The sequence below is a fragment of the Coturnix japonica genome, chromosome 5 (assembly GCF_054131305.1).
Source record: "Coturnix japonica strain WE chromosome 5, WE-NBRP24, whole genome shotgun sequence".
NCBI lineage: Eukaryota > Metazoa > Chordata > Aves > Galliformes > Phasianidae > Coturnix > Coturnix japonica.
In genome coordinates, this window is record NC_140667.1 from 22,742,007 (window position 1) to 22,768,344 (window position 26,338).

The 26,338-nt window shown below is 46.0% G+C and overlaps 5 protein-coding genes across 49 annotated transcripts in view; 2 read left to right on the plus strand and 3 right to left on the minus strand.

Annotated features, from left to right (window-relative positions):
• Nucleotides 1-1,250: 1,250 nt before the first annotated feature.
• Nucleotides 1,251-4,234, minus strand: FAM180B (family with sequence similarity 180 member B). Its single transcript, XM_032445119.2, has 3 exons — nucleotides 4,031-4,234; nucleotides 2,847-2,926; nucleotides 1,251-2,553 (listed from the first exon to the last, which is right to left on the minus strand). Exons 1-3 carry the CDS (start codon nucleotides 4,095-4,097, stop codon nucleotides 2,110-2,112), a joined length of 591 nt encoding a protein of 196 aa, XP_032301010.1. The 5' UTR covers nucleotides 4,098-4,234; the 3' UTR covers nucleotides 1,251-2,109.
• Nucleotides 4,235-8,760: 4,526 nt separating this feature from the next.
• Nucleotides 8,761-12,732, minus strand: NDUFS3 (NADH:ubiquinone oxidoreductase core subunit S3). Its single transcript, XM_015864448.2, has 7 exons — nucleotides 12,641-12,732; nucleotides 12,499-12,567; nucleotides 12,032-12,129; nucleotides 11,629-11,778; nucleotides 10,662-10,787; nucleotides 10,164-10,283; nucleotides 8,761-9,008 (listed from the first exon to the last, which is right to left on the minus strand). Exons 1-7 carry the CDS (start codon nucleotides 12,684-12,686, stop codon nucleotides 8,841-8,843), a joined length of 777 nt encoding a protein of 258 aa, XP_015719934.1. The 5' UTR covers nucleotides 12,687-12,732; the 3' UTR covers nucleotides 8,761-8,840.
• An 84-nt stretch (nucleotides 12,733-12,816) lies between these two features.
• On the plus strand, nucleotides 12,817-19,643 carry KBTBD4 (kelch repeat and BTB domain containing 4). 2 transcript variants are annotated; one of them, XM_015864443.3, is made up of 4 exons: nucleotides 12,817-12,917; nucleotides 14,229-14,849; nucleotides 17,365-17,471; nucleotides 18,018-19,643. In XM_015864443.3, exons 1-4 carry the CDS (start codon nucleotides 12,899-12,901, stop codon nucleotides 18,876-18,878), a joined length of 1,608 nt encoding a protein of 535 aa, XP_015719929.1. In that variant the 5' UTR covers nucleotides 12,817-12,898; the 3' UTR covers nucleotides 18,879-19,643. The 2 variants fall into 2 exon arrangements, with proteins under 2 accessions (XP_015719929.1, XP_085404931.1); XM_085548805.1 differs by lacking the exon at nucleotides 18,018-19,643 and adding an exon at nucleotides 17,660-17,796.
• Nucleotides 19,644-19,807: 164 nt separating this feature from the next.
• Nucleotides 19,808-21,873, minus strand: PTPMT1 (protein tyrosine phosphatase mitochondrial 1). Of its 10 annotated transcripts, none has more exons than XR_014946580.1 (5): nucleotides 21,699-21,873; nucleotides 21,553-21,633; nucleotides 21,130-21,321; nucleotides 20,145-20,308; nucleotides 19,808-20,035 (listed from the first exon to the last, which is right to left on the minus strand). XR_014946580.1 is itself a non-coding variant. In XM_015864451.3 (4 exons), the coding sequence occupies exons 1-4, from the start codon at nucleotides 21,867-21,869 to the stop codon at nucleotides 19,904-19,906; spliced, it is 576 nt and encodes a 191-aa protein (XP_015719937.2). In that variant the 5' UTR covers nucleotides 21,870-21,873; the 3' UTR covers nucleotides 19,808-19,903. The 10 variants fall into 10 exon arrangements, 5 of the variants coding, with proteins under 5 accessions (XP_015719937.2, XP_015719939.2, XP_085404977.1 ...); XR_014946581.1 differs by having other exon boundaries at nucleotides 19,808-20,052; XR_014946578.1 differs by having other exon boundaries at nucleotides 21,403-21,633.
• Nucleotides 21,874-22,038: 165 nt separating this feature from the next.
• CELF1 (CUGBP Elav-like family member 1) overlaps nucleotides 22,039-26,338 on the plus strand; it is a 57,026-nt gene continuing 52,726 nt past the window's right edge. For 19 of the 35 annotated variants that reach the window (XM_085548769.1, XM_085548757.1, XM_085548761.1 and 16 more), the window contains exon 1: nucleotides 22,039-22,185. The gene's annotated coding sequence lies outside the window, so the exon portion shown is untranslated. The remainder of the gene's footprint in view (nucleotides 22,186-26,338) is intronic. The other 16 variants (XM_085548776.1, XM_085548778.1, XM_085548784.1 and 13 more) reach the window with 1 other exon arrangement.

The following is a 26,338-nucleotide window of genomic DNA, read 5'->3' on the forward strand; positions in this document are numbered from 1 at the left end:
ATTTAGGTCATGACTTATATGTGAATAGTATTGTGCCATGCATTGACATTAACGTCTTCAGAAATGAGCTCCTTGAACATAAGGATATGGCTAACCTTTATGCCATGCTGGTAACCTAGCTCAAATGGGATCAAAATTACCTCTAAGTGGTATGCTCAGCAGTTGTGTTTCCAGTGGTTTCCTCCGGGCTGTGTTCCGTCGAGCCGTAGTGCTGCTGCAGTGGGACTGCTGTGGCTGTAGAGGGCACTGGTATGTTCCTAAAAGGCAGCAATTGGGATTTAGGAAACCAGCCGGCTGGAAGCTTCAGCGCAGTGCGGTGAAGTGCTGCTGCAGTTAAGCTCAGCTAAACCCTGGTTTGTCTCCTAAAATACACTGCAGAAATGCACCATCTTAAACATGCCTGGAACTGTGTGGCGACCCTTGAGCTTAATTGAGTTTAATTTGTAGTCTGTTCAACAAATAGCAAAGCCCTCAAGCTGACCTTAACAACAACCTGAATTCAAACAAATACGCTTGCATCTGAGTCACCAAGCCAACCCCTGGACCTTTACCCAGACATTCATACAGCTCCGACCTTGCATTTTGCAGTAAGGCAGTATTTCCAGGCACTGCTGCATCCCAGCTCAGCCTTTTAATGCCATTCTGTGCTCGAACTGTATGTGTTTGCAAGCACTCCCTAACTTTATCGCACCATATGCATCATAGACATTAAAGACTGAGGGTATGTTTGGGAAAAGGATGTCTGGAGGTACATTAAAGAAAAAAAAGGGTGTGTGTGTGTGTGTGTGTGTGTGTGTGTGTGGTGTGTCAGAAGAATATTGAAATAGGACACTGGCTTCCTAGAATCTATACTTCAAAGACAGTGATAATCGTTGTCCCTCCACCTACATCCTCGGGGGGGGGAAAAAAAAGCTTAGTGAATGGTGTAAATCTGTTCTGTAGCCTTTTGTAGCCCTAACCTGACCTCTAAAACCATTCTCTGTGTCTTCTTCCTCCCAGGCTTCTTATTCCCGTCTCACTATTTTGTCTCTCCATCTGCTGGGCAGCAGTGGCTTGGAGAAAAATAAACTAGGTCAAAAGCTGGCAGTTCCCTCTTTGAATGTCATACACCTCCTTTTCCAGCATGGAAAATTAAGAATGTATTGATAGAATGAAAATTACAGATTCCACCATCTGCACATGCAACAAATACTCAAAATTAATGTGGCAGCAGGAAACCCAATAGAAACAAACAAAAAATCAAAACCTTCTTGTGCAGATAATCACATTTATTTAATTCCACACAGCGTTGTGTAAGGTGGAGAAGGTTAACGATCTCATTCTATAAAACAATTATGTTTCTTATTTTGAGGATAAAGACTGTGTGGTTGTTATGTTTGTCTTGTAAAGTGCCATAGCAGTAAGAAAAAGAAATTCAGAAGAGGTAAGATCTGCTGAAGAAATAACTAGGTCACTATCCTTGGGAATTTAAATGAGATATAAAAAGTGTATTCCAAACTGCTGGCTGACACAAAGCAGTACACATATGTAAATATAATATACAATACAAGGAAGCTTTGTAGAATACATACATTTTAGGTCGATCTTTTAAGAAAAACAAACACTACAGATGGAAAATTATTTCAGGTACATATAATGTGAACTGCATAACCAGAAAGCTGAAATTAAACACACTACCTGTATTGCGAAACACAGCAGCATCTGCTTAGCTGATTACTGGAGATGAGAAAAGAGACTGCATTTGGCTGAGACCACAGAAAGAATAGAGGACACCGAGCTGAATTATTCAAGATAAATTCTGCTAAGACACCAGTGTAACATGCTGGAAAAAACCTGCCAGGACATCTCCCTAGAAAGCATCAGCAATCAAGATGGATAACACTTCTAAATAGCACTGCCCACATCAGCCCAGCCCACTCAAAAGAAAAAAAAAGGAAAGTGTGAGATGCAATTTTTAGTTATGTCCTGTTCTATCTAAAAATAAAATGTTGTGTATAATGTGGCGTATGTCTGCAAGGTCCAGAACGATGTGGAAAGATTGCCAGCACTTGAAACAGCCCAGATTGCAGCTGAGGTCAGATTCACACCTTCCCATGGTAGTTTCCCTCATTAAGTGTCTCTCTTAGCCCTGGCCAGGTTAGAGCGATAAAATTGTTTCAGCGATGCTAAATGTGAAGGTTTCTCCTTCCAGGGCCAGGAAGCCAGGAGGAGGGTGGAATTTGCAGGGCAGAGCCCCTTGCACAGGTCACGAAAGATCTCATCAACTAGCTGAGAGAAAAAGCGGATCCAGAGATTTTTATCCAGACCCTGAACTGAGCGGATCTGATAGGCGCAGTAAACACTGGTGAAAAGCAGACGGTCAAACTCTGTCAGAGTCAAAGGGGTATCAGTCTGTGAGTAATATCTCAGATGCTGCTCAATCTCCATCGGTGTCTTGGGAACTTCACCCTCCAAGACCTGCATGAACCACCGTGCCGGGCGCAGGGAGGCCAGCTCTTCATCCCGCAGCTGGACCGTCCCATTGGCCTCGATGTCCAGCCTTCCCCAGAGCATCTAGAAGAGAAGAGCAGCATGTGCATTACAAAGCTGCCTGTTCGACCTCCATCACTGCCAGCACCACACCCTTTCTCTGCCTGGCCCCATGCCTCAGCTTCCCCACAGGGCCCCATCTGGGCCTCGCCTCCCACCTGCATCTCCCAGCACCAGCCCACCCCTCTGAGGTGTTTTCCAGGCACTCCCAAAATACAGTGAGAACAGTGCACAACACAGGAGCTTTTACGTGCAGGCAGATGGGAGCACAGGCACTAGCAGTGCCTCTGCTCAGAGGCCCCCAATGCCCAGGAGACCTCTAACAAGACGTCGGCATCCTCTGGGCCACGGCGGGGTGGGTTGACGCTGACACCATCTCTGCTGTAAGGATGTTCATCTGGAAGACATCAGGCAGAGTTGGACACCACAAGATCACGGTCCTTCCTATTTATTTCTATCATTTGGTTGTCAATTAAGCCTTCAGTATTTCTAAGCTGCATGTTTCCTCTGTCCAGGGTTGCGGGATGGAGGCTGCAGCTCCTCCCTTCTCCATGTTGATCTGTGTAGTCATGAGCCAAGAATCCCTTCTATGGATCCCTCGCTCCATGAAAGATTAAATATAAACCAGTATAAACTAGTAAGCTCTCTGACACTTCTTTTCATATTTATTTTTCATGGTGGAAGGCTTTTCTATGTTAAGAGAGAGAATATATACTGAGTACTCCAGAGTTAAGGTCAGCAGGTGCTTATGAAAAGCAGAAAAATTATTTAATGCTGCATGTGCGTGATGACTACTACCAAACCCTATTTCCAGCTTTCCATATTTTTTAAAGCTTTTCAGGGAGATGTACAAGCTGCCTGTGTACTGCTGTCTCCACAGACTGAGGTTTGTTTCTCTGCACAGCTGCAGGCTCCCTATCTGAGCCACTTGTAGCTTTGGAATGTAGCTGCTCTTTCCTCTTCCTCCGTAGACGTGCCAGCAAAGCTTTTACGCCCTATGAAAATGTCCTTGTTGGTCTTCCCCTCTCAGCTAATTGATACACTAAATTCACAGAAGCCTCTAATGAGAAACATCTGACTGGCTTGTAAAGTCAGTGACCACAGTAGCCACAAAACTACTGTTTCTGATAAATATAACCAAAGCATAACAAATAATTTATTGAAATAATAAGATAAATGTAATTTGGAGATTAAAAAAAAAAATAAGAAAATCCCTTATTTACTTTATCATGTCACAGTTGTTCTTTTCCCCTAAAAGCATCTAGAAAACCTGCAGATAAAATAGCAGCAGGTCTTCATCCTGCAGGTAGGCATTAATGTCTCTCCTGCTGTACAAAAGCCAGCTAGGATGCCAGCTAACACGCCCTCTCCTGCATCAGCACAGCTAGCTGATGCATTTGATCATATCTGAAGAAACAGGCCAAGTGTAGTACTGCTGGAATGCCACAAATATTTGCCAAGCCAAGAAGCTACATCACAAACAAACAGGTGCACTTCCTACCTGTCAGCCTCTGGGATCCAGCGAACATGCACAGGATCAGCCAGGTGTTGAGCTGCATCTGGGCCATAGCAGCCTTGCCCAGTAATGGTTCACATCCCCTCTGCGGACTGTGCCGGGTGTGCAGTGAAAGCTGTTTGCCGTGGTGTCTTTCCTGGCTGCTTCTGATCCCAGCAGCCTCTGCTAGAATAGATCCGCCTTTCAGTGTTTATGATTGCAGCCCTGGGAAGGGCCTTGCAGCTGAACTTACTAACCCCAAAGGATATTTTTTGTCGTATTTTGGAAACTTGGAAGACTTTGATGGTTTTAGTTTTGGCAGAATTATTTACGCTTCTCTTCCAAAGACTGATTTTCCACTGCAATTAATTATACAAAGCTATTTGTTTTAAGAACTTTTAACACATGTGATTGCCTCTGAAGAAGGGGGGACTTCTTGGTCTCTTTCTCCTCTGCACAGTGCCTGTTCTATCTCCGTGGAATGTCCCCACTCCTTTGGCTTCATGTTCAGTTTTCCCTTTTACTGAGTCTGAAAATCTGCAAACAATCCAGAAGTGTCACAAACAGATAAGGCCAGCAGTCTGGGCAGATTCATTCTAGGGCTGTAGCAGCCAAAATATACAAGCAGGCAGAAGAAACATTACTTGTCCAGCTCCCTAAAAAACCTTCAGGAAGGGATACTCGATATATTGACCTAGCAAACAGCAGGGATCAGAGCCAGTCAGGCTTTAGCACCTCATCATCCTTTCCCGTCACTTTTGGGTTACAGTGAGCAAGGTCTGCTTTAGGTGTTGTGAATTACTTAGGTGAAACTTCATCTGATTCCCTTTGCAGAAGATAGCTGTCCCCCATTTGCATGAAAGTAAAGCCTGTATTTCTGTCACAGCCTTGGCTGTATTACAATTAAACGATGCTTCTTTCAGTTTTCATTATTTTCTGCTGCTGCTGCTTTAGTCATATCCCTTTATTCTGAGATATCTTTTATTAAACTGTAAATAATGTGCTACTCAAGATATAGACTCTGATGTCCTATTTGTGCAGTGAGATTGGTGTGCTTTCTGAATCCTTTAAAACCCACTGCATTCACACAACTGTCTAGAAGTTACTTTGCCAAAATAAAGAAGAAGCAATCCCGCATCTTTTGGGACATGAAATAACCTCTCTTCAGGATGCATCCGTGGGGCTTTGTAATACCTGACAAAGTGGTCATCCAGGACTTTGACCAACATCTGCATAAGTTATATTTGATTTTGTCAACAGGAATATGTCCTAGGAACTGCATGCAGCTGAAGTATCTAGAAAAAGATAATCATGTTGGTGGGAGGAAGGAGAGAGAAGGCCCATAGGCTGCATTCAGATGACTGATCAAGTGGCAGGTAGGAGGTGGTAGCAAAGGTAATGTCTGTTGCCTTGAGCTGGGGGAATTTTGCAGAATTGCCTCACTATCCTACAGAGAAAGACAGCTGTGGTGAGGATAAACATGTGCCTTAGGTGCTTGTAAACCAGCAGTAGCTATATGGGATGTGCTCCGAAGCAAGCAGGAGTTCCTGACAGTTGAACATAGCCTCTGCCTGTGCAAATGCAACATTAGGTGGTGCATCTGTTCCTCCTGAGGGGTTGTGTCCTTGCCAGGTATTCACAGCTGAATGTGCACGGTACAGCTCCTCCACATGCCCTCTGATCATGCCATCTGTCATAGGAGCAGTTTCAGAATGTCAGATTACTTCAGGGGCACCTTGGCTGGTGGTGGCATTTCCACAATGACCTCCTGAATCTAGAAGGTGGGAAAGAGAAACAAGATATAGAATTGCAGAATCATGGAATATCCTGAGTTGGACAAGACCTACAAGGATTATTGAGTCCCACTCCTCACTCAGCACAGGTCCACCCAAAATTCAGCCTCTGTGTCTGAGAACATTATCCAAACTCTTTTTGAACTCTGAGTTAGGGCCATTACCACTGCCCTGTGGTACTTCTTCAGTGCCCATCCGCCTTCTGGAGAAGAACCTTTCCCTAATACCCAGCCTGATCTCCAATGCAGGTCTTGGGTCCTGTCACTGTTAACAAAGAGATCAGTGCTGCTCATTTTTCTCCCCTTATGAGGAGCTGCCACAAGGCCTCCCTTCAGCCTCCTCTTCTCTAGGCTGAACAAGCCAAATGACCTCAGACACTCCTTATATGCACTGCTCTGAAGATTCTTCACCATTATAGCAGAAATGCTAAGTCAGGGCCTGAAGCCCTGAAGCCCATACAGACTGTGGCTGCAATGGGGGTGGATACCCTAATACATCAACAGTCACATGAGCAGTGAGAAGAGGCTGCTTGCATTGCTGTAGGGAGAAATGCCAGTGTTCTGGAAAACAGCAGTAAAACATAGTCAGCTGAGGAAGCTCAAGATGGTGACTGTGAATCATCACCTAAACTCTATTCAGATCTAAGAAAATGTTTCCTGTGAATAGGACATCTCTCTGTCAGCTGCTGCACATATGTGCCTCATCCAATGTCCTCCTACATTTGGAATATCCTGTGTAGGCAAATGAGCTGACAGCCTTATGGAGGCAGTGACAGGGGATTTTGACAACAACATTGTGTCTGACCATGCTGATAACAGCCTTGCCAGTGTGAAGCAAGTGCCCACCAGCCACAATGACCCCAAAGCAAGCAGGTTCCTATGCAAGCACTTTGTGAGGCTGTGTGCCCTCCTGTCTTCTGGGATAGTATGTCTGGGTGAGTAAACTGCACTCGTTATAAGCTCTGAGACTTCTCTAATTAGAAGAGATTTGGGTCCATTAGTAAATATTCCACATATTAAAGACCTGCTGGAGTCAGTGCTTGTCCCCACAGGGCTGGCTGCTTGGACTCTGCATATTCTTTAGCAAATGTTGCATTTTGTCTAACTTGACAGTGCGTTGTCTGATGCTGTCAGTCAAATTCTCCCTCTGCACAAGCATGTGTGGTGGTTTTGTCACTGACAGTATCTGACTTATCGTACTGTGATACATACATCATAAGTCATGTCATGGTGCTTCAAGCACCCTGAGATGGGTAATGAAGAACATAGTGGGCAGGGGAAAAATATTCTTTATTAATAATTTTCACAGTAACAGATGTGGTGCTATGCACTTCTGTCTTGTGCAATGAGCATTGGCACGCAAGGGACCTGGTGCAACAGAAAATAGAACCAGCTGTGGGATATACTGTAGAAATGATTAAATGGACATTTCCTATTTAATCAGCTCAAACACTGGCAGCTCCTAAGGGGACCTAGGAATTATTTATAACGAACTTTTGCTGACTTCTGTTCCTTTCTCCTTTTTTTCTTCATGTAAAGAGTTGTAATTTTTAATAATAATGGCAAATGCTACCAGCTTTAATTAGAGAATGCTGTTCTGAGTCACATCCCAAACACTGCTGGCCACAACAGCCTGCAACAAATTAAGGAAGAAAAAAGAATTTAAGAAATTCATGCTTACCAAAGGTAGGGTGAACACAAACATAGAAACCTGATTCTTACCATACAGTCCAGCTCTTCTTGCTGACAGGTCATACTCTAGTTGCAATGATTTGCTGCCTTTTTTAAGTGAATTAATTATTTCAGTCCCTTTCTCTGTCCCATATTCTGGCCTTCCCAACTCCTGTTTTGTTTAGGAATCATCGAATCCTTAGAGTTGGAGGGGACCTCTGAAGGCCATCTAGTCCAACTCCCCTGCAATCAGCAGAGACACCACTGCTAGATTAGGTTGCCCAAGGCCTTATCCAGCCTCACCTTGTTTAGTGATCTTAGAATTTAAAAAGCCCTTATGTAGTACTGGAATGATTCAGATAATCTCTACAGTTTGTGAGTTACTTCACAAAATCTCTTACACAATAGATTTGAGATCTTAATGAGGTCAGTCAGCTTTCCGGTGCAGAACTGTTATGCATTTTTTGGATGATGAACAAAAGACATTATAAATTGATGACTGCTGTAATGTAATATCAACAGCTGGTGGGTGGACAGAAACTAAGATACTTATTTATTTTCTTGTTTTGGAGAGCTAAGATTTTCCACAACAGCAAAGGTAGTGGTAATGCTATTATGTCACAGAGCTCAGAATAATTGGAAGGGTGACAAAAATGCACACACTTTTGTCTACAGGACAAGGGAAGAGAAACATTTTGGCTGCAGGGAAAACCACAGTCTGAAGAAGCTGGAGAAAGTAAAGGCTGCTAAACTCCAAAGAGAAAGCTGGCATGAAGGAGTAGTATGTGAGAGGTTACCTGCAACTGCCAGCACAACATAGACTGAATTCCCAGAGACAGTGCAGGTACTTCCACTGTCTTTATGGTCTGATATCAAGTGCTTCTTGTGTTGCCCTAATAACAGCTGGTCCAGAATCCTATACACGAGCTCTGAGTGTTTGCTGCATTATTATAGTTTTCCCAGAACCTACTGCGGAGATGAAATGTTCCTATTATTTAAGCTACACAGTCATCTCAGGAGTCTCCTGAAATTTGTACTAGTAAGGGCTCAGGTCATGACTTAAGCCTCCAGGGACAGCTAACAGAAGCCACGTATCTGAAGGAGCTTAGTCACAGGAGATACCTGAACTCCATTCAATTTCCAAGCCAAAATGATCAATCCAGTATCTTGGAGCTCGAAGTTAGATAACCAGGATTGTAAATTAACATCCTTCATCTTCTGTTTTTTCATCTAGGTTGGAAAAAACAATTTATGTGATCATGACAGGCAACAGTAGTCTCATATCTTTTTTATTACTATAAATATTACATCTGAACAGAATGGATGGTGCCATGCACCCACTCCATAATGCTGCTATTTTGCATCCTCCTTCTTGGCTCCAGCTTCTATTTTCAAGGGTTCTGGAGACTCACGATAAGCAGGAAATGCCTCCCAGGGGCTATTCAGATCAAACTTGCGAAATTCCTGAGATAGCTCCACAGGTTCTGCCACTACCCGTTTCACTTCATCGTCATACCGCACCTAGAGCAGAGCAAAGGACAGTCATTTTCATCCAGCTCCAGTGCCTCCTCTGCCATTGGATGTAATTGGTAATGACCAAGATCACTCTCTAGTACAAGTAACCTCTGTTATTGTACCATGGATGGGATAAAACACAGGCCTCTACCACAGCTTTAGTTCTCCTAATTCACAAAGAGGAGACCTGCAGATGAAACCAGGACCTCTTTATTCTCCAGAAATACTGATCTCTTTCCTGCCATGCACCTAAGGTGTCCTGATTAACCACTCTGAATCAGGAGTACCTAGCCTACAGTCCATACAAAGTCTCCTTGGAATAATGTGTTTAGTTTGCCATATGGCAAAGGAAGTTCTCCTGAGTCACTGCAGTAAGGTGGTCCATCCATTCCATCGTAGGTGGGGACTGCTCTCATGAGTATCTGTGAATTGCCATCAAGTCAGCTTGTTTGGTTTCAGTTGTGCTTCTTAGCATAACATTCGGAACACAGGGCAAGGGTGGGTGAATACTAGGTAGGACTGATTTATCCTTACTATGTCATTCCAGATCTCCAAATCTGCTGCCTTCTCAACACTTACAGGACTGCACTGTTTCTATTTCCTCAGAACCATCTGTTGCCTACAGTACTTCACTGTCTCTTCTTGAGACTCAGCACAATCTCAAAGCTGCACCAAATACAAATGCTTCTGCAAATACAGAAACTTTGAAACTAGGCTCATTTCACTTGTGATTTAACAGTAGTAAACAATAGATAAATAGTTAAACTCTAGTTTTGTCATTTGGATCTACAAGAACTCCACAAAGCAGAGTTGCAGGTGCATAAAGATCAGTTTGATCGTTTACTTCCATAGGCACGAACAGTTTTCCAGGGGAAAAATTCATGCTAAAAGAAGCACTTTTTCTACTCAAGAAGGAAGTGTCTGTGGCACACTGCACATTAAATCTGCTCACTGTTCCTATCTTTAGGAGCTGCCTTACTGCAGATGATACATATGATGATTTCAGATGCTGAAGATATGTACAGCTTGCTGTTAAATGCACCAGTTAAATGTCTTTAGCTCCCTTTTAGATGAAAGATTATAAAGCAACAGCATCTCTGTATAACTCAGATAAGACTGTTTCAGAGATTTTATAACTTCAGACATGAATGCATCTCCTACCTCTACATAACCAGAGAGTGGAAAGTCCTTCCGGAAAGGATGGCCTTCAAACCCGTAGTCTGTGAGGATTCGCCTTAGATCAGGATGGTTGGCAAAGAAAACACCATACATGTCCCAAACCTAAATGAAAGGGAGACAAGTTGAATTAGACTGTCTATCTCCATTCTAATCTCTCTAGCACCTCCACGATTCACTAGGTCACCTGGAGGCCAATCTAACCATGAAAACAAACAAGCCTAACACAGGCTCCTCTTACTTTGAACAAAGTACCCTTTGTTATTATATCCACAGGATTTCAGTTCCTTGCCTGGTTTTGTGCACTACCAGTGCAAGTCATAAAAGAACTAAAGAAAAAACAACCAAACACCTTTGTTTCCCCCTGTTCAGAATAAGAAGTCAGTGAAACGCTTCTTTCTTTCTCAGTGCCCTAAGTATCAAGTTTGATCAGGAAAACACAGCCCCCCTCAAGAGGCTGCTCCCAGGTAGGCTGGCACTCACCTCCCTTTCATACCAGTTTGCTGCTTTGTGCACAGACACTGCTGAGTCAATAGGTGTCAGCTCATCAGTGTATGTTTTCACACGGATCCGACTGTTGAATCGCAGAGACAGGAGATTGTAAACAATCTGAAGCAGAGTACAAGAAGGCATTGGGCTTGTAAGGACTTTGAAGGTCTCTTTGCAATATAGGACAGGCTGAGCAAAGATACATCGAGCCCATTTCAAATACTCCTTTTCAGCAAAATCATGTTCAGCTCTTAGGAGCTGGGCACTGAAAGGCACCGTAACTGAGAGTCCCATGCACTATCTCTTCCTTAGAAGTGTAACAAAAAGTATGTGGGATTTATAAAACATCAATTATTGAAAAAGAGTTAAAGTAATGAAGAACAGTAAATCTTAAAGAAAGAGAATACTGGAGGGATGAAAACACTTGACAATAGCCTGTCTCAAAGAAAACAGCTACCAAGTACTCTGAGTATCCAGTGATCCAATTGGAATGTTAAATTTGTTACCACAGATAAACCAAGGGGAAAAATAAACCAGTTACTTTTCTTTATCCTTGTAACTTGCTGGGAATTAAACTACATCATTTCTCCCATTTGAAGGATGATCCGCCCAAATTGGACAGAGGAAGGAGAATTGTTAAGGAGAAGATTGATGGGATTTTAAGGAAAACTGTGACTGTTTGTGTTAACAGCAGCTGACAGGCCCAGGAGGAAGAAGGAAGAGCACCAGATTGTATCAAGCCAGAAAGAAGGCTTTGTATAAACAAACCAAAACAAGCTACTACCACTCCCCACAAAAAGACTTCTAGCAGAACAGAACAGGAAAGCCTAACTAGGAATCCATGCAGTATCAGACTTTTTTGTGTGTGTGAAGTACAAAATCCAGTTCTAGCTGCAACAGCACCCATGGCCATTAGCACCTGTGAAACTCTCTGAGCTTGGTGTCTCAGAGCAGTTCTTACCTCGAAGCGGTACTGCCGAGATGGGACATCAACAGCAGTCAAGTCAGCCAAGGACTTGAACTGGGCATTAGTATGATCTCGGAGGAAGGTCAGAACTGGAATAATCCCATCTGGATGGATCAGAAGCTCCAACTCATTGAAACAGGTCACCTGATGAAAAGGATGAAAGGGAACTTGCACGTGCTAACAGGATTGAACGCTGCACAGAATCCAGCAGCACATCATACAGAGTACACAATACAGCAGACACAATGACATCAGAGAAAGTGGCTCAACAGTAGTTGTAATTTTCATGCAATTCTGACCATCTCCCTTCCACACAACAGCTTCTGACATCTAACAGGTGGTGTGTTCATGCCGTCCCTTGCCTCCCAGCAAGAACAATTAATTGCGGAGCACCTACCTGTACTTGCTGGATGTACTTGGGCAGGATCTCAGCCACATACTCCCCGAATGCACAGAGCTGCTTCTGTTCCACTTCATTTTTCGGTCTGACAGTAGCTACGGCAAACAACAGATTCCAGCAGGGCACGTCACAGAAAGAGCAGCAACACTCAGCACCTCCTTAAAAATCCCTTTAACCACTCTCAGTCTCTCAGTAGCTCTTTCAGAAGCAAGGCAGATTCAGGCATCCCATAAAGCTTACACATGGTAAACCTGAAGCTAAATATACAATACATGCACAACGCAGTGCAGAGTTTGCTATCATAAAAACGACATCAAAATAACACCATAAGGCTGAGGGACACTGCCTCTGAGCCACATGAATAACTGAGCTACCTGAATAACTGAGAACCACCTCAATAACTGAGCTACCTGAATAACAGCCCTCCGAAAACAGCCCCCCCCTCCAGCCCCCCTTTCACTTACGTCGCGTCTCCGTGGCCGAGCCCCCCGCCAGCCGGGTCTGCACCGCCGCCGCCGCCGGGCCTGCACCAGCTGAGGACAGAATGGACACGCTGTTACCCAGCTGTTTTCCAGCTGTTACCCAGCTGTTACCTCCCGCTCTCACCTCGCCGCACGGCCCAGGCCAGGCCCCGCACCGCCGCCGCCAACATCCCGCCGCCGCCGCAGCACGGCCGGGCAAGGGCACGGACCGGAAGCGGAAGGACTCGCCGCCACCGAACTACTTCCCCCGGGAGCCGGAAGCGCGCTGGGATCGCTCGGCGGCTCTTCCGGGTGGGTGCCGGAAGCGGCGAGTGCCTGGCGGCGCCTGGCGCAGGGTGAGGGCCGAGCGGGAGCCGCTGGGGCAGCACGGGGCCGAGGCGGCATGAAGGGAGGAGCCGCAGGTGGGTGTCGCACCGTTTTGTTTCTGAGCGTTATGTTGCTGTGAACCCCACGTACTCCCTCGCGGTCTGTAGCCGTTGCTGACGCTTCCCCGTGACGCGGCCCCTCCTGCCGTGGGGTTGGGGCTGCGGTTGTTGGTGCTTGGCTGGGAGCGCTGCGGGACGGGCTCGGACCCGCTAATGCTGGAAGTGTAGGGCTGAGCTGTTCTGGGTCACGACCTCAGTATCGTGGAGCATCACGGATGGTGCAGCCGGTCCGATGAGTGCTGTACAACAAAGGTCATGCTTAAAACAGACCGTCCAAGATGGGAGGGACCTGTCCAGCCCGTGAGATGGGGAACAACCTCCTGTGAACAAAGCGTCAGTGAAGAATGAGGAGCCGTCCTGCACCAGCAGGGCTGATGCAAGAGCAGGAGTGTTTGAAGGCATGGGAACAGGGAAAGTAACCATTAATCTCCTGGAGAGAAGTCATGCGTTTGAGAAATCATGTACTGGAAATCACGTGCAGAAATAATCAGTTCAGTTTTGCTTTCAGTCACCATAGTTGGATAGTCGAGGTGTAGAACTAGAGGGAATGCAAACAGGCCTCCGTTTGTTAATGCTGCCAGGAGCTGTGTTAAAGCCCCTTTCCTGCAGCAGTCCTTAGCTGGGTCAGAAGCTTCTTCAACTCGGAACACTGCCAGTTATCTCTGTCGCCTGCTCAGCAGTGTTGCAGACCGAGTTCTCCTTGTCACTTAGGAAATGGTGACTAACGGCATCTAGCAAGTTGTTTTGTATGCTGAAAATGAGTGGCACATCAGCAAATATGGCCATCAGTTACCTCGTATACTTCGCTTGAGGGACTGATGGTTGTGCCTGGCAGATTTTTTGGTAAAAACAAAATCACTTTACTCGATGCGTTGCAAAAACTCAAACACATTGGATGCTAATTAACTGATCTTTGCATTGCGATACTTTAACCCCTTTCTCTTCCACCCAGCCCAGCAGCAGTAGCGTTGCTTTTCTTGGCTTTGCAAGTATTTCTTTGTGCCAGTGAAATGAGCTGTGGAAAGATGCAAATCTTCTGATTGTGCTGGGATGCTGTGCTCACTGGGAGTTGGGTATATATTGTAATTTTAATCACGCCAACTTCTAATTTGTTTGAGTTGTTTTAGTTTCTGAAACTCAAGCAGAAGCTTCTGGCTGTGCTATTTCTGTTCGGTGTCTGAAATACGCTGGCTGCTTACCAACACGCTTGGTTTTCCCCGTATCCTGAAGGATTGCGTAATCTTGTTAGTGGAAGGAGAAAGCCTTTTAATCGTTGTGATTTTACAGATTGCTGGAGGTCTGATCCGTGCGGCACCATGGACTCGTCAGAAGAGACTGGAGGCTCCTCTGCTGAAGAGAACTACTTTGTTAACTACACCTTCACTGATCGCTCGCACTCGGGCCGCGTGGCCCAGGGGATTATGAAACTGTGTTTGGAGGATGAGCTCTTTGCTGACGTTACGATATCAGTGGAAGGCAAAGAATTCCAGCTGCACCGTTTGGTCCTCTCAGCTCAGAGCTGCTTTTTTCGTTCCATGTTCACTTCAAACCTGAAAGAGGCTCACAACCGGGTGATTGAGCTGCAGGATGTTAGTGAGAGTGTCTTTCAGCTCCTTGTGGACTATATTTACCATGGGACCGTAAAGTTGAGGGCCGAGGAGTTGCAGGAAACCTATGAAGTGGCAGATATGTACCAGTTGACTGCCCTTTTTGAAGAATGTTCCCGTTTTCTGGCCCGTACAGTGCAGGTCAGGAACTGTCTGCAGGTGATGTGGCTGGCAGACCAGCACAGTGACATGGAGCTCTACACGGCGGCCAAACACTGTGCAAAGTCACATTTGTCTCAGCTGCAAGACACGGAAGAGTTCCTGCACCTGCCTCTTCGCCTGCTGACAGACATCCTTACAGGTAAGGAGTGCTGGAGACCAGCCATGACCTGCATCTGGGAAGAGACTTTGAGTCTGAGAGTCCAGCGGGGATAAAACAGATGGAAAGATACAAGCTTTCATAATCACTGTCTATTCAGAGGCTTAGCTAAGCAATGCAAAACAGGCCGGATAATTTAATCAGAAAAAAAAAACCACCACTGTCAGTGGAAATGAAGGATCTATGCTATAAATAAAGAGACTTAGAGAATGCTGGTAATTCTCAGCAGTTTCTGAGTCAACAGATGGAAAGTATCCCAGGTTTTTAAACATAACATAGTAGCTTTCAACATCATTTATTTTTGTTTGCATTAAAAATAAAACCAATAAGCCTTACAGAATAAACATCTTATGAGCATGTTTTTCTTTTAATTCTTCGTCATTTAACATTGCAGTGCAAGTCAACATTTGTAAGGCTTGAGCACACAGGCCATATTTCTAGACTGTTGGTGTTATTAAGAATTTTATATAATTGCTAGGGTTATTAAGGTTAGACGCTCAGCTGACTGACACAGAGGCATTGTAACATCTTAGGTAATATAGTAATTACCTGTAATGGATGCAATGACTTAGTGTTGTGAAGGATGTGTCAAGACAGTAACAACTTACTTCATTCAACACCAGCCCTTTAGGATTCTCTGCTGCCCTCAGAGCTACAGGCAGTACATTAAAACTTTTTCCTGGTGCTTCAGTCACTACTCTATTTTTGTACATATGACTGTTAGAGGAAGCAAGAACAGAGAAGAAGCTCATGCATTTAGATGTGCTGGACTCGGGTCTTCAGTTTGCTTCATTTAGAAATCCTTTCTTGATTTATTTAGAAAATAATTCTGTAAACAAGTAAAATACTTTGTGTGTCAGTGTTTTGTGTGCTGGTATAACAGTAAACCTGCCATGACTGGCTTCTTTGGAATACTAACAAATCTGTCGGGTGAGACTTAAAAGTATCCTCTAAAGTTGAGTCTTTACAGATGTTGCAATGCAGAATTGCAGTATTTATTTTGCAATTAAACAAATTAAGAGTCAAAAACCCCTTCAGAATATGTACTGAGAGCTCAAAAAATGATGGTAAGAGTTCAGGTAATGTTGGTAACTATCCCTGGCTACAGTTTTTGAACTAAGTTGTGACTTCATTAAAAACAAAATACTGAGACTATGAAATGAAGCTATAGAGGTCAAGCACCCTTTAGCCCGTCCTCATAACGATTCCGCATAGTAATCATAGTTCAGAGGACTATGACCTTTAATGTTTGTGGACCTGAAGTAAAATAATTACTTAAGAATTTGTTTTCCATGTCATTTATTTCCATATATAGATTCATGTTACTTAGTTTTTATGGTCAAACTTAGCTCCTGAAAACAGTTTAAGAGCTGAAATACCCTCTCACTGCTGGTAGGGAAGAACTTCTGCAATTGCTCTTTCTTTAGTCAGTGTACAATTAAATAGAAGAAGTTATTACTAGCAAGGATTAAAATAAATGTCATTAGATATAAGTTGTTAACCCTACCTTTTATTGTGCCCCATGGTCAGTTTTAAAATCCAGGTTTTTCCATTTAACCACTACATCCAACAGCTAGCCTACAGAAATGCCTTTTACTGTTGAATAGTGTCAAAATACTTGCTTTTCTTTTTTCCCTTGTTCTTGTCCCTTTCAGTGTGGAGAAAAAAAGAGTTAGAATTTGTAGGATGCCTTCAACATGGCTGAATTCAGGGTTTGTTGTGAGGGCAAACTGCTAAGTGAGGAGCCTCTTTAAATGGGAAGCCTCTTGATGAACACAGGCTATTAATTATGTGAGTGTTAGAGCAGCTAGCTGACTTTCAGACTACAAGGCAATACTTTCTAAATAGTATCTTGATGATGGTGATGATGCAGTAGTCTGTGGTATAACAGGAACTTTTAGTTATGCCTGCAAACTGGTAGAAATCTGATGCAGTCTGTTACGCCGAGTGTCACGCTGCTAAAGAAAGCTATAGTAGCTCATGGGGGATTTCCAAATGTTAACGGGATAGCAGTGACAGGGATGTTCTCTGAACGCTGCCAGAGAGCTGACCCTCAAGACAACAATTCCTGCAGGTGACCTTTGCTAGATAAGTTTCTAGGACCAGTCAGTGATTCAAGAAATGCAAATGCTGACAATCTTAAATAAGAGAATTTTTATGCCTAAATGTTTAATTAATTAAGGTAATGTTTTTCATTGTCACAAGACAGTGCAGGTCCCCTTCCCTGCTCCATTCCTCTTAGATATGAATTCTTGTCAAAATTTCTCCGAAACACTTTAGAGTTACCAGCTTTATCTCCTAATACTTAAACAAGGAAACTTCATGCAGTTGTCTGGCTGCCATTGCTCATCATGCCTGCCAAAATGTACAAACCTCTGTATTTTTTTCCTTCTCTAGAAGGTAGGGCTTGTGGTGGGAGGGGGCGAAGGAGTTGCAGGAAAAGATGTTCCTCTGTACCTATAGATACCATAAATTCCTTTCTGTCCCCAAACCACAGATGGCGTTCCATGTTCTCAGAATCCAACGGCTGCCATAGAAACATGGATCAACTTCAACAAGGAGGAGCGTACAGGCTTTTCAGAGACTCTGCGATCAAGTCTGAAGGTATAAAAAGACATTCTCTTCCAGGCTGACGCTCAGTAGTTCCGCACTTCCCAAAGCAGGGTATACTCTGCTCACAGGTGTGATTTGAAAGTTACAAAGCACAAATGCCATTGAAACTCATGGTATTTGTATGAGGAACACATTCACTGTTACAAATAGCAACCCCACTGACTTGTTCTTTTTTTCAGTTGTAAGCTGAGGGAGCTTTCACTGGTGGTCAGAGCATTGCCACAAATAACTTTTTACCAGATGCTCAGTTCTTTGGAAGACCATTCAGAAATGTTTGGCATTCCTTTTGTAATAGTTATTCCATCAGCGATGTGACCAGCCCTTCGCTCAACTGCAGCCACAAAGATTCCAGTGAAGTCTGTTGATTCTTTGCTCTATCAGATATGAGTGCATGCTTTAAGATAGCAGCATGGCTTGGGAAGCAGAGTGCGTGCTTCAGGCTCATAGGTGGGTCCCAAAATGCTGATAAAAATCATCTCTGATGTTCGTGTAAAAAGGTCTAGTTCTGCTAAGACTGATAAATTCCTTGTTTCTTAGGTGATCGGAGAAAATGTTCACATCTACCTGATTGGAAAGGAGTCATCACGAACACATTCACTCGCTGTCTCTCTGCATTGTGCTGATGATGACTCCATCAGTGTGAGTGGCCAGAACAGCCTGTGTCACCAGATTACAGCTGCCTGCAAACATGGTAGTGACCTATACGTTGTCGGTGGCTCCATTCCACGACGCATGTGGAAATGCAACAATGCAACTATAGACTGGGAATGGTGTGCCCCTCTGCCCCGTGACCGGCTTCAGCACACTCTTGTCTCCGTGCCAAGCAAGGATGCAATATACTCCCTTGGGGGCAAAACTCTGCAAGACACTCTCTCTAATGCTGTCATATATTACAGAGTGCGAGACAATGTCTGGACAGAGACCAGCCAACTGGAGGTGGCTGTCTCTGGGGCTGCAGGTGTAAATCTTAACGGTGTCATTTACCTGCTGGGCGGGGAAGAAAATGACTTGGACTTCTTCACCAAGCCTTCTAGGCTTATACAGTGCTATGATACCAACACGGAGAAATGCCACGTGAAACCATACGTACTGCCTTTTGCAGGGCGCATGCATGCTGCTGTCCACAAGGATGTGGTGTTCATTGTAGCTGAGGGGGACTCGCTGCTTTGCTATAATCCCTTACTGGATAGCTTCACTCGGCTGTGCCTGCCAGATGCCTGGAGCTCAGTACCGTCCCTGTGGAAGATTGCCAGCTGCAATGGCAGCATCTACGTTTTTCGAGACCGCTATAAAAAGGGCGATGCAAATACTTTTAAACTTAACCCAGCCACCTCTGTTGTAACAGTCACAAGTGGCATCAAAGTGCTGCTCACTAACCTGCAGTTTGTCCTGGCCTAATGGGGAAGAACAGGCCCAGTAGTAAGACAGGCAGCAATGGTGTTTTGCTGCACAGATCAGACGTACCCACCACCCTCAGCACCAGTCCCAATTACTACAAGCTCACAGCATCCAGTAAAGAGCCCATCTGCACAGAGGAAGTACAGGCCTGTTCTTTTAGATAGCACTATTAAAGCTGAACTGATGCATCTTAGATTTCAGATGGACTAAATGCTATTACTGTGATCCCTTGACGATAAGCTGCTTGTGTTTGAGGCCCAAACCACAGCAAGTAGCTTTTTTAGCTTGGAACCCGTCCACAAATCCTATAGCATATGGAGGACATCATCCTTGGCACAGACGGTAAGTTTTAACTGCCTGGGAGAATACGTGTTGCTGCGGCTGTCAGTCGCAGAGTTAGATTTGTGCTGTCTGTCCTCCAGGGATGTCCCCACTTAAACGTTCCTGTGTCCCTATTGCAGGAGAGACTGGCAGAAAGTTACAGCAGACAGATTCCAGAGCTGACCCCAAGTAGGTTGCGTTATTCAGCACTTCTCCTAGAGGAGTGGTAACAGACTGGGAGTTTGCTTGTTGCTCTGTCATCACCAAGCATAAAGGAGATTGTTCTTATGAGCATTGGCTTCCTTTACTGTACAGGAAACCCCCACCTGTAATCATAACATACTGTTGGTAAAAGATGGAATTAAGACCACTTCCTCCTACCCCTCTCTATTGGCACTGTAACCCCTTGGGTAAGAATCTGAATAAAGTCTCTGCTGAGACAAAGTTTTCTTTTCTTGGCTGCAAGTATTACAGTACAGTACAGTATTACAGAGCCTTCCATGGATCGTGGTTCAGCCCATCGCTTGTGTGTGAGTGAGAATGATAGTGCTCCAAGAAATAAGTGGCCATAAGGAAAAAAAGTTGTAATGAAACAGCCCAAACTCTCCTTTTACCATAACTTATGTAAAAATATCTTTATTGAACATTGAAAAGTACAACACTTAAAGGAGCTGAGACTGAGATTCTGGTAGTTCTCACCAACACTATGCAGCTGTCCCAGCAGTAACATCCTTGTGAAAACTCTCCAGGACCTGGACTTGTTTACGCCGAATGAGGATGTGGGGACGGATCTTGGCAATAGCCTCTATTGCTTCCTGAGGGCTCCAGTGATGCAGCTGAAAAGGCAGAAACCCTGGAAGTGAAAATCCATGCACCATCCGTGCACCAGTTAACAGAGCCCCCTCTGGATGCTACAGGCAATGTTAGCACCGTTAAGGAACTCACATCTTTATCCCTTCTGTTTACTTAAACCTCCTCAGATGGGCCTGAATCTCAGTGCAGTGTCATGGAATGAGTTCCTCAGTTAAGGAGGGATGGGTGGCTGCTGCCTAGGACCTTCACTGTCCATCTCACTCAGAATTCCTGCACGTTGTCAGTAGTTACCTGTCCTAGTCCCACCAGACCAGAAAGAAAGGGTAGTGTTTTATTAAAACATTAGAATTACCCTGGTACATAAGGAGTTAGTGTATCACTATGGAAAGAGTCTTCAATAGCACCGTCAGTAGGATCCATATGTGGGACTTTGTTTTCAGTGCTAACCCAGATGGCTCTGCAGAGGACTCAGAAAGCCAGTGCTACATCTCTTGATCCTGAGTGGTATTCACCAAGGAGCATAAAGAGGCTCATCACGTCAGACAGCCAGGGAAAAGGTGTGAGCAACAAAAACAGTAGATTTATCTGCTTGGTGAACCCAGAATCAATTAAGAATCTCAGAATCTCTCAAAACCTGCTCAGAAGTTGCTATGTTAGTGGCCCAAACAGCTTCCTGAAGTCTGACTACTTTGGCAGAGCTGCTGCAGATAGCATCATATCACACATTTCATAGCTCTGGCACAACAGCAGTTTGTCTTTCCTGTAAAATCAAGCCATCTTTGCCAGCACTTGTGCTAATAACTTGTGCCATGAGTGAGGCATACAAAGATAAACGAGATCATCAAAGAAAGGGTAGACTACTGTTCAGCAAATCTAAGTGTCTCTTGTTCGTTTACCCTACGTTTGCCATGTTCTATAGAGCAGACAACAGGGTGCATTTGGGGCTTTGCTATCTCCTTCTCTTTAAATGTGTGTCTAGTGCAAACCCTAAAGTCCTGGGATATGAATGCAGCAGTGCATGCTCAGGTGCTTCTCGAGCAAACGCGGGTAGCAGCTGTTGGCTGTGCTCGCGTGGAGTGTGTGAAAGCAAACCCCATTGAGTTGAGTGTCTCCTTACTTGGATCAAATATGCCGCCACCACGGTGGCACTGCGGGAGCGGCCCGCCTTGCAGTGCACATAGACGCTGTGACCGCGCTCGCGGTGCTTCAGGATGAACTCGACGCCCTTGTGCAAGTTCTCCAAGGTGGGGACTCCGCTCAGATCCACGGTGTCGAGGCGCAGCTGCTCCACTCCCAGCGCCTCCCACTCCTGCAACGAGCGGCACGTTCACCCGTTTAAACTCCGAGAAAGAAAACCCGGAGCCTGCCCATACATTGCCCAGACACCGACATGGAGATGCAGCGGCGCCGTGACCGCAGCGAGGCGTTGAGTAGCGAGGTGATGGGTCAATGAGGTGATGGGTCGAGGTGATGGCTCAACGAGGTGCTGGCTCCTGCCCACCCGCCCCTCCCGGTCCCCGCGATGCGGAGCGGAGCTCACCCGCGCGGAGCAGCAGAGGAATCGTGTCTCGTACTCCTCGTTCAGGGTGACGACGGCGCGCACGTTCTCCTCGGCCACCAGCTGCGGGTACAGCCACCGTCAGGCTCCGCCGGGCTCCTCCGTCCCGCCCCTACCCTTACTCTTACCCTCTGGCTGCGGCTCCGCAGCGGCAGCGCTCCCAGCAGCACGGCGCGGTCGATGCGGTGGAACCATGGCCGGCGGGATGCGGGCAGCTCCGCCCGCAGCGCCGTGTACAGCAGCGTCGGGTAGAACAGCAGCCGCGCCGCCCCGGCGCCCAGAGCCGCCGCCACCCCCATCTCCATCGCGGCCGGCCGGGCGGACGGACGCACCGCATCGGGCGGGGGAGCGCGGTGCGTTTGTGTGGGGCGCGGACGGGCCCAACCGCGGTTGAGGGAACGCGGCCGGCTCCGGCTTCCCCTCGCCTCGCGCCCGCCGTGGTCTCTCCCGGATGTGCCGCCATCTTGCGAAGCCGGCCCGAGGCGGCGCAGGGAGCCGAGCCGTTGCGGGTGGATCTCCGGGGGCAGGTGAGGGCGGCGGCCGCCAGGAGGAGCTCGGGCCGGGCCGGGCGGGAGCGGCGTGGAGTCCGCGGACAGCGCGACCCGCCACGCTCAGGTAACGGCCGCCTTCCCGCTCCGCAGCGCGGGCGCCCGGTCCCCAGCCCCCAGCCCGGCCGTGCAGGGCCGCGGCGGCAGCCACCGCAGCGCGCCAAGCTCCCCCCGACCGCTTCCCCGCGGCAGCGCGGGGGGATCGGGCCCGTGGGGGCCGCCCGGCGCCTCCTTCCGCGCGCTACCCCGGGCTGCCGGCGGCCACGACGTGGGGGCCGCAGGTTGTCCGCGATCCGAGCGGTGACAGCGCCTCGGGCCGCGGGGTGGCGGCTGGGGGCGCTGCGGCTGCGAGCGCGGCCCGGGGCGGCGCCGCCGGTGGGGGGCGGGAGAGCGACGGCGTGAGGCGCTACCGAGCAGCGCCGGGAGAGGGATCGTGCTACGGGACCGGTGAGGGGGGAGGAGGGTGGGTGGGGTGAGTGTTGGGCTGGAGGTCAGCGCCGTGCGAGGCGTTAAACCTCAGGTGTGGGGAGTGGCGGTGGACGCCGTTGGAGTAGAATATAAAAAGCAGGAGAGGCCGGTCGTAAAGCGGGTGGTAAACACGTGAAGGTGCAATAAAGGTTAATAAGAGAGTGAGATTTTTATAGGGCTGTTTATGAGGAGGAAGTAGAGAGGCTGCGTTATAATAAAGCACGGAACCTTTACTCCTTCGAGTTCCCGAGGATTCGTGGCCCGGACGTTGTCACCTTCAAGGCACGGCCGTTCTTCATGCCAGTATCGTCAGAGAGCGTTGGTCAAATGCTGCACCTTTCTCCCGTTGTGCCTTTTCTGTGTGCTCCTGGGGGGGATCCACCGGGAGCTCACTTGATCTAGAAAAAAACTCGGTGGAGGTTTTCACCTTAAAACATGCTTTTGCTTCTGGTCTGTGAGGGCTCGGCCTTCCTGAGCAGCTTGATTTGGTTTGTTTTTTTGCTCGTGTTTGTCGCTTCAGGTTCAGATCTTTCAACTCACAGTCCCGATAATTGCTGAATAACCTCCCAGTGCCTTTAGCTGTCTTTTCTATTGCTTTTATTTTTAATAGCACAGCTCATCAGCTGGATGCGAAGACTGCAGTGACTTGGCACTGCGTATCCGTAATAAACTTCTTTTACTTTATTCCCTTTAGTGGTATTCTTGGGAGCTGTGCGCAACATCAGATATCTGTCCCCAGGTCTGTAAGAGGCAGCTTTACTGGCAGTAACATTACTGTGACACGTGTTTAAAAGTCCTTACACCTTTCTTGTTATAGGAAACATGAAAGTGGCTGCACTGCGTCTGGCAGCTTTATGTCCTGTTGCATCTCTGATGAAGAGACCTCTGAATAGGGGCTGGGTTTTTCTATCTGCTCCAGGACCTGGCTGCACCTCTCCATACCAGCAGAAGCCTTAAGTAGGGATAATGCGAGATTTGCTACTGAAGCAGCTGCAGGAGCCCAATGTTCTCAGATATGTTTCAGCATTCTTGTTTATCAGGCTTGACCTGAGTGTCTTAATGCTTTCCTGCAATCTAGGCATTTTCAGTATTGCTTCTTGTCTTTTAGTTTACCGTTCCCTAGGACTTTGGCAGATATTTGTTGCCTTGGTAACTGCCCTTAGGTGAGAAGTACCATTTTAATCCATTGGTTATTTGGTTAGGGAGGGGGGGGAAAAAAAGCCACAACATTATAAATCAAAGCAAAATAAAATGCTGAATTGTTTATTGGAATGGGAGCTGGAAATTAAAAGAAATTCTGCAGGCCCTTGTAAGTTATTTCTCTGGAGGGGTTGGAACACAGTACCTTGAATTGTTATCCTATTGCAAGGCTTTTTTGAAGTCGGAGAGAGGCTTTGTTGGAAGAAATATCCAGCAGACTTAATGGACTTCATCTTGACACAGAGCTGCCTGTGTTATGTGGAAAAATGCCAGATACAACCTCTTCTGTCTCTGCTTGGTTGTCCTGTCAAGGTGCTTCATGTTTTTTGAAGTTCTTCACTAGGAGAGTGGTTAGGCCCTGGAACAGGCTGCCCAGGGAGGTTGTGGATGCCCCATCCTTGGAGGTGTTCAAGACCAGGTTGGACAGGGCCCTGGGCAACCTGATCTAGTAAAGGCGTATGTTTGGTGGCCCTGCCAGGCAGGGGGGTTGGAACTACATGATCCTTGAGGTCCCTTCCAACCCGGGTCATTCTGTGATTCTGTGGTGCATATCAGTGGAAAAAGGGCCTTTCAGCATTTGCTCTTCCAGGAGTTCCCAAATGTCATTTTAATGTCATCTTGTTCACACTTGATCCGAGCACGTAAAGCTAAAATATACATTAGGGGCAGGAAATCTGAGGAGGACAAAGGAGAAAATGTAAACTGCTGTAAAGCTGTGGGGCAGGTAAATCTGTAAAGACTTGCTGTAGGGTCGAGTAGCTCACAGGTCTGAACTGTGGCAGACAGAGCAGGCGCATTTGTTTATGACAGCAATGTAATGGGGCATGGTTGTCATCTCAGGTAGAGGAAATCCTTCTGACAGCTTGAGAAGCGTGGATCTTTCAGCCATTTCAGCTCCATGTGTTGCAGACTCTCCATTTACCCTGAATTCACCCAGCAACAACAAGGAGCAAGTAATAAAGACCCCGAGCTGAGCAGGAGACCTCTCAGAAAGGAATTTCTGTTTTGGAGATGGTTTGTGTGAGTTTATATACCCTGTGAAAGCTTAATCGCAGAACTAGAATCACACACAGTCCATGAGCTGTCCAGTGTGTACTGCTGTAGGCTTATAACTGATGTAATGACTTGGCTTGGCAGATATCTTTAGACTAAGATGATGCAAAGTGGACTTAGAGTTACCTGTTACATTTCGTGCATTGGTTAAAATTAGTTGTAAATGTAATTAGGAATAACTGGTTTAGATATTGCAGGCAAATGAGTGGGCACTTCGGGCTCTTTATCCACATCAGCAGCGCGTCTCATGGAAGTCTTCAGTGAGGATGTGAATGAGAGGGTGAGTGGCTGCTGAGTGAGCACTGTGCCATGCTGGTACATGGCAGGCTTCCCTTTGCAGAGAGATGTTTCCCTGTGGTTGCACATTATGTGTTCTCTCAGAACCATTTTCTCTCTTGATTGTTTGAAGAGTTCAGCTGAAGTTCCAGGATGGTTTATATTGTTTTTACTTGAAATTAATTGGAGTTTTTCAGAACCTTGGTCTGAAAATAGGTCTTTGCAGTAGCTTTCGCTTGGCTGTCCTGTACTGTGCCTTTCATAGCAATAATGTAGTTGTTATTTGCTAGATTTCAGCATTACACGTGTCAAAGTAAATCCATCGTTCATCAAACATCTTATTTAAAATTCAGTTTTTCACTGCATCCATAAATATTCTTTGCTATTTTGTACTCAAACTGTGTAGTTCAAAAGCAATTGCAGCACATATAGAGCTGTGATATCCACAGATCCTTCAGAATCAGTTGGAAATGGAAGATTCGTGCCTGTTTTCCCAAACCATAGGACATGGCTGTTTATGGAGTCTGAAACAGAAGTATCTGGTGGTGTCCAAGTCCACATACAAAGTGTTGGCATCTTCCTTGACTTACTCTAGAGATCATCAGGATGGATACCAAGCGTCCTAATACCTACCAACCTTTTACGAGATAAAGCTTTAAATGCTTCTTCCCATGAGAAAGCAATGCAATAATCATCTTTCAGGAACAGAATTATTTTGAATGTCATTTGTCTTGCAGTTCCTGTAGGCAAAGCAGTGTGGAGGAAACTCTTCTCCCATTGATAATGCTGGATCCCCTTATAGATCACTGTCTTAAAATCTTCCTGCCACCTCACCCTTACCTGCTTGGTATTTACCATCCACAGATTCCTGTTTTCTGTGTAAGCTTCTAAATAACAATTAGTAAAAGAAGTCTTGTGACGGCTTGACTTAGGGAAGAGTTGTATTTCTTCTGCGTATTGAGTTGCCTGTCTTTGTGTTGTGACTGCAGAGTGCTTAGCACAGTTTGTGAGTGGAACAGTGAGGAGTCCCTGCACAGTCAAAAGAGCTGTTGGAGTTTACTGCTGAGATTGAGCCATGTGTAAGGTCTTTGCAGAAAGGGCTGTGTATTTACTTCAGGGCTTTTGACTGCTCTGGAGTTTGTGTGAGTGCATTTCTGGTTCTGTTGCTACATTCCTAGTATAGCTGAAAGTTACAGCTTACACTTACTCCGATGAGAAAAATT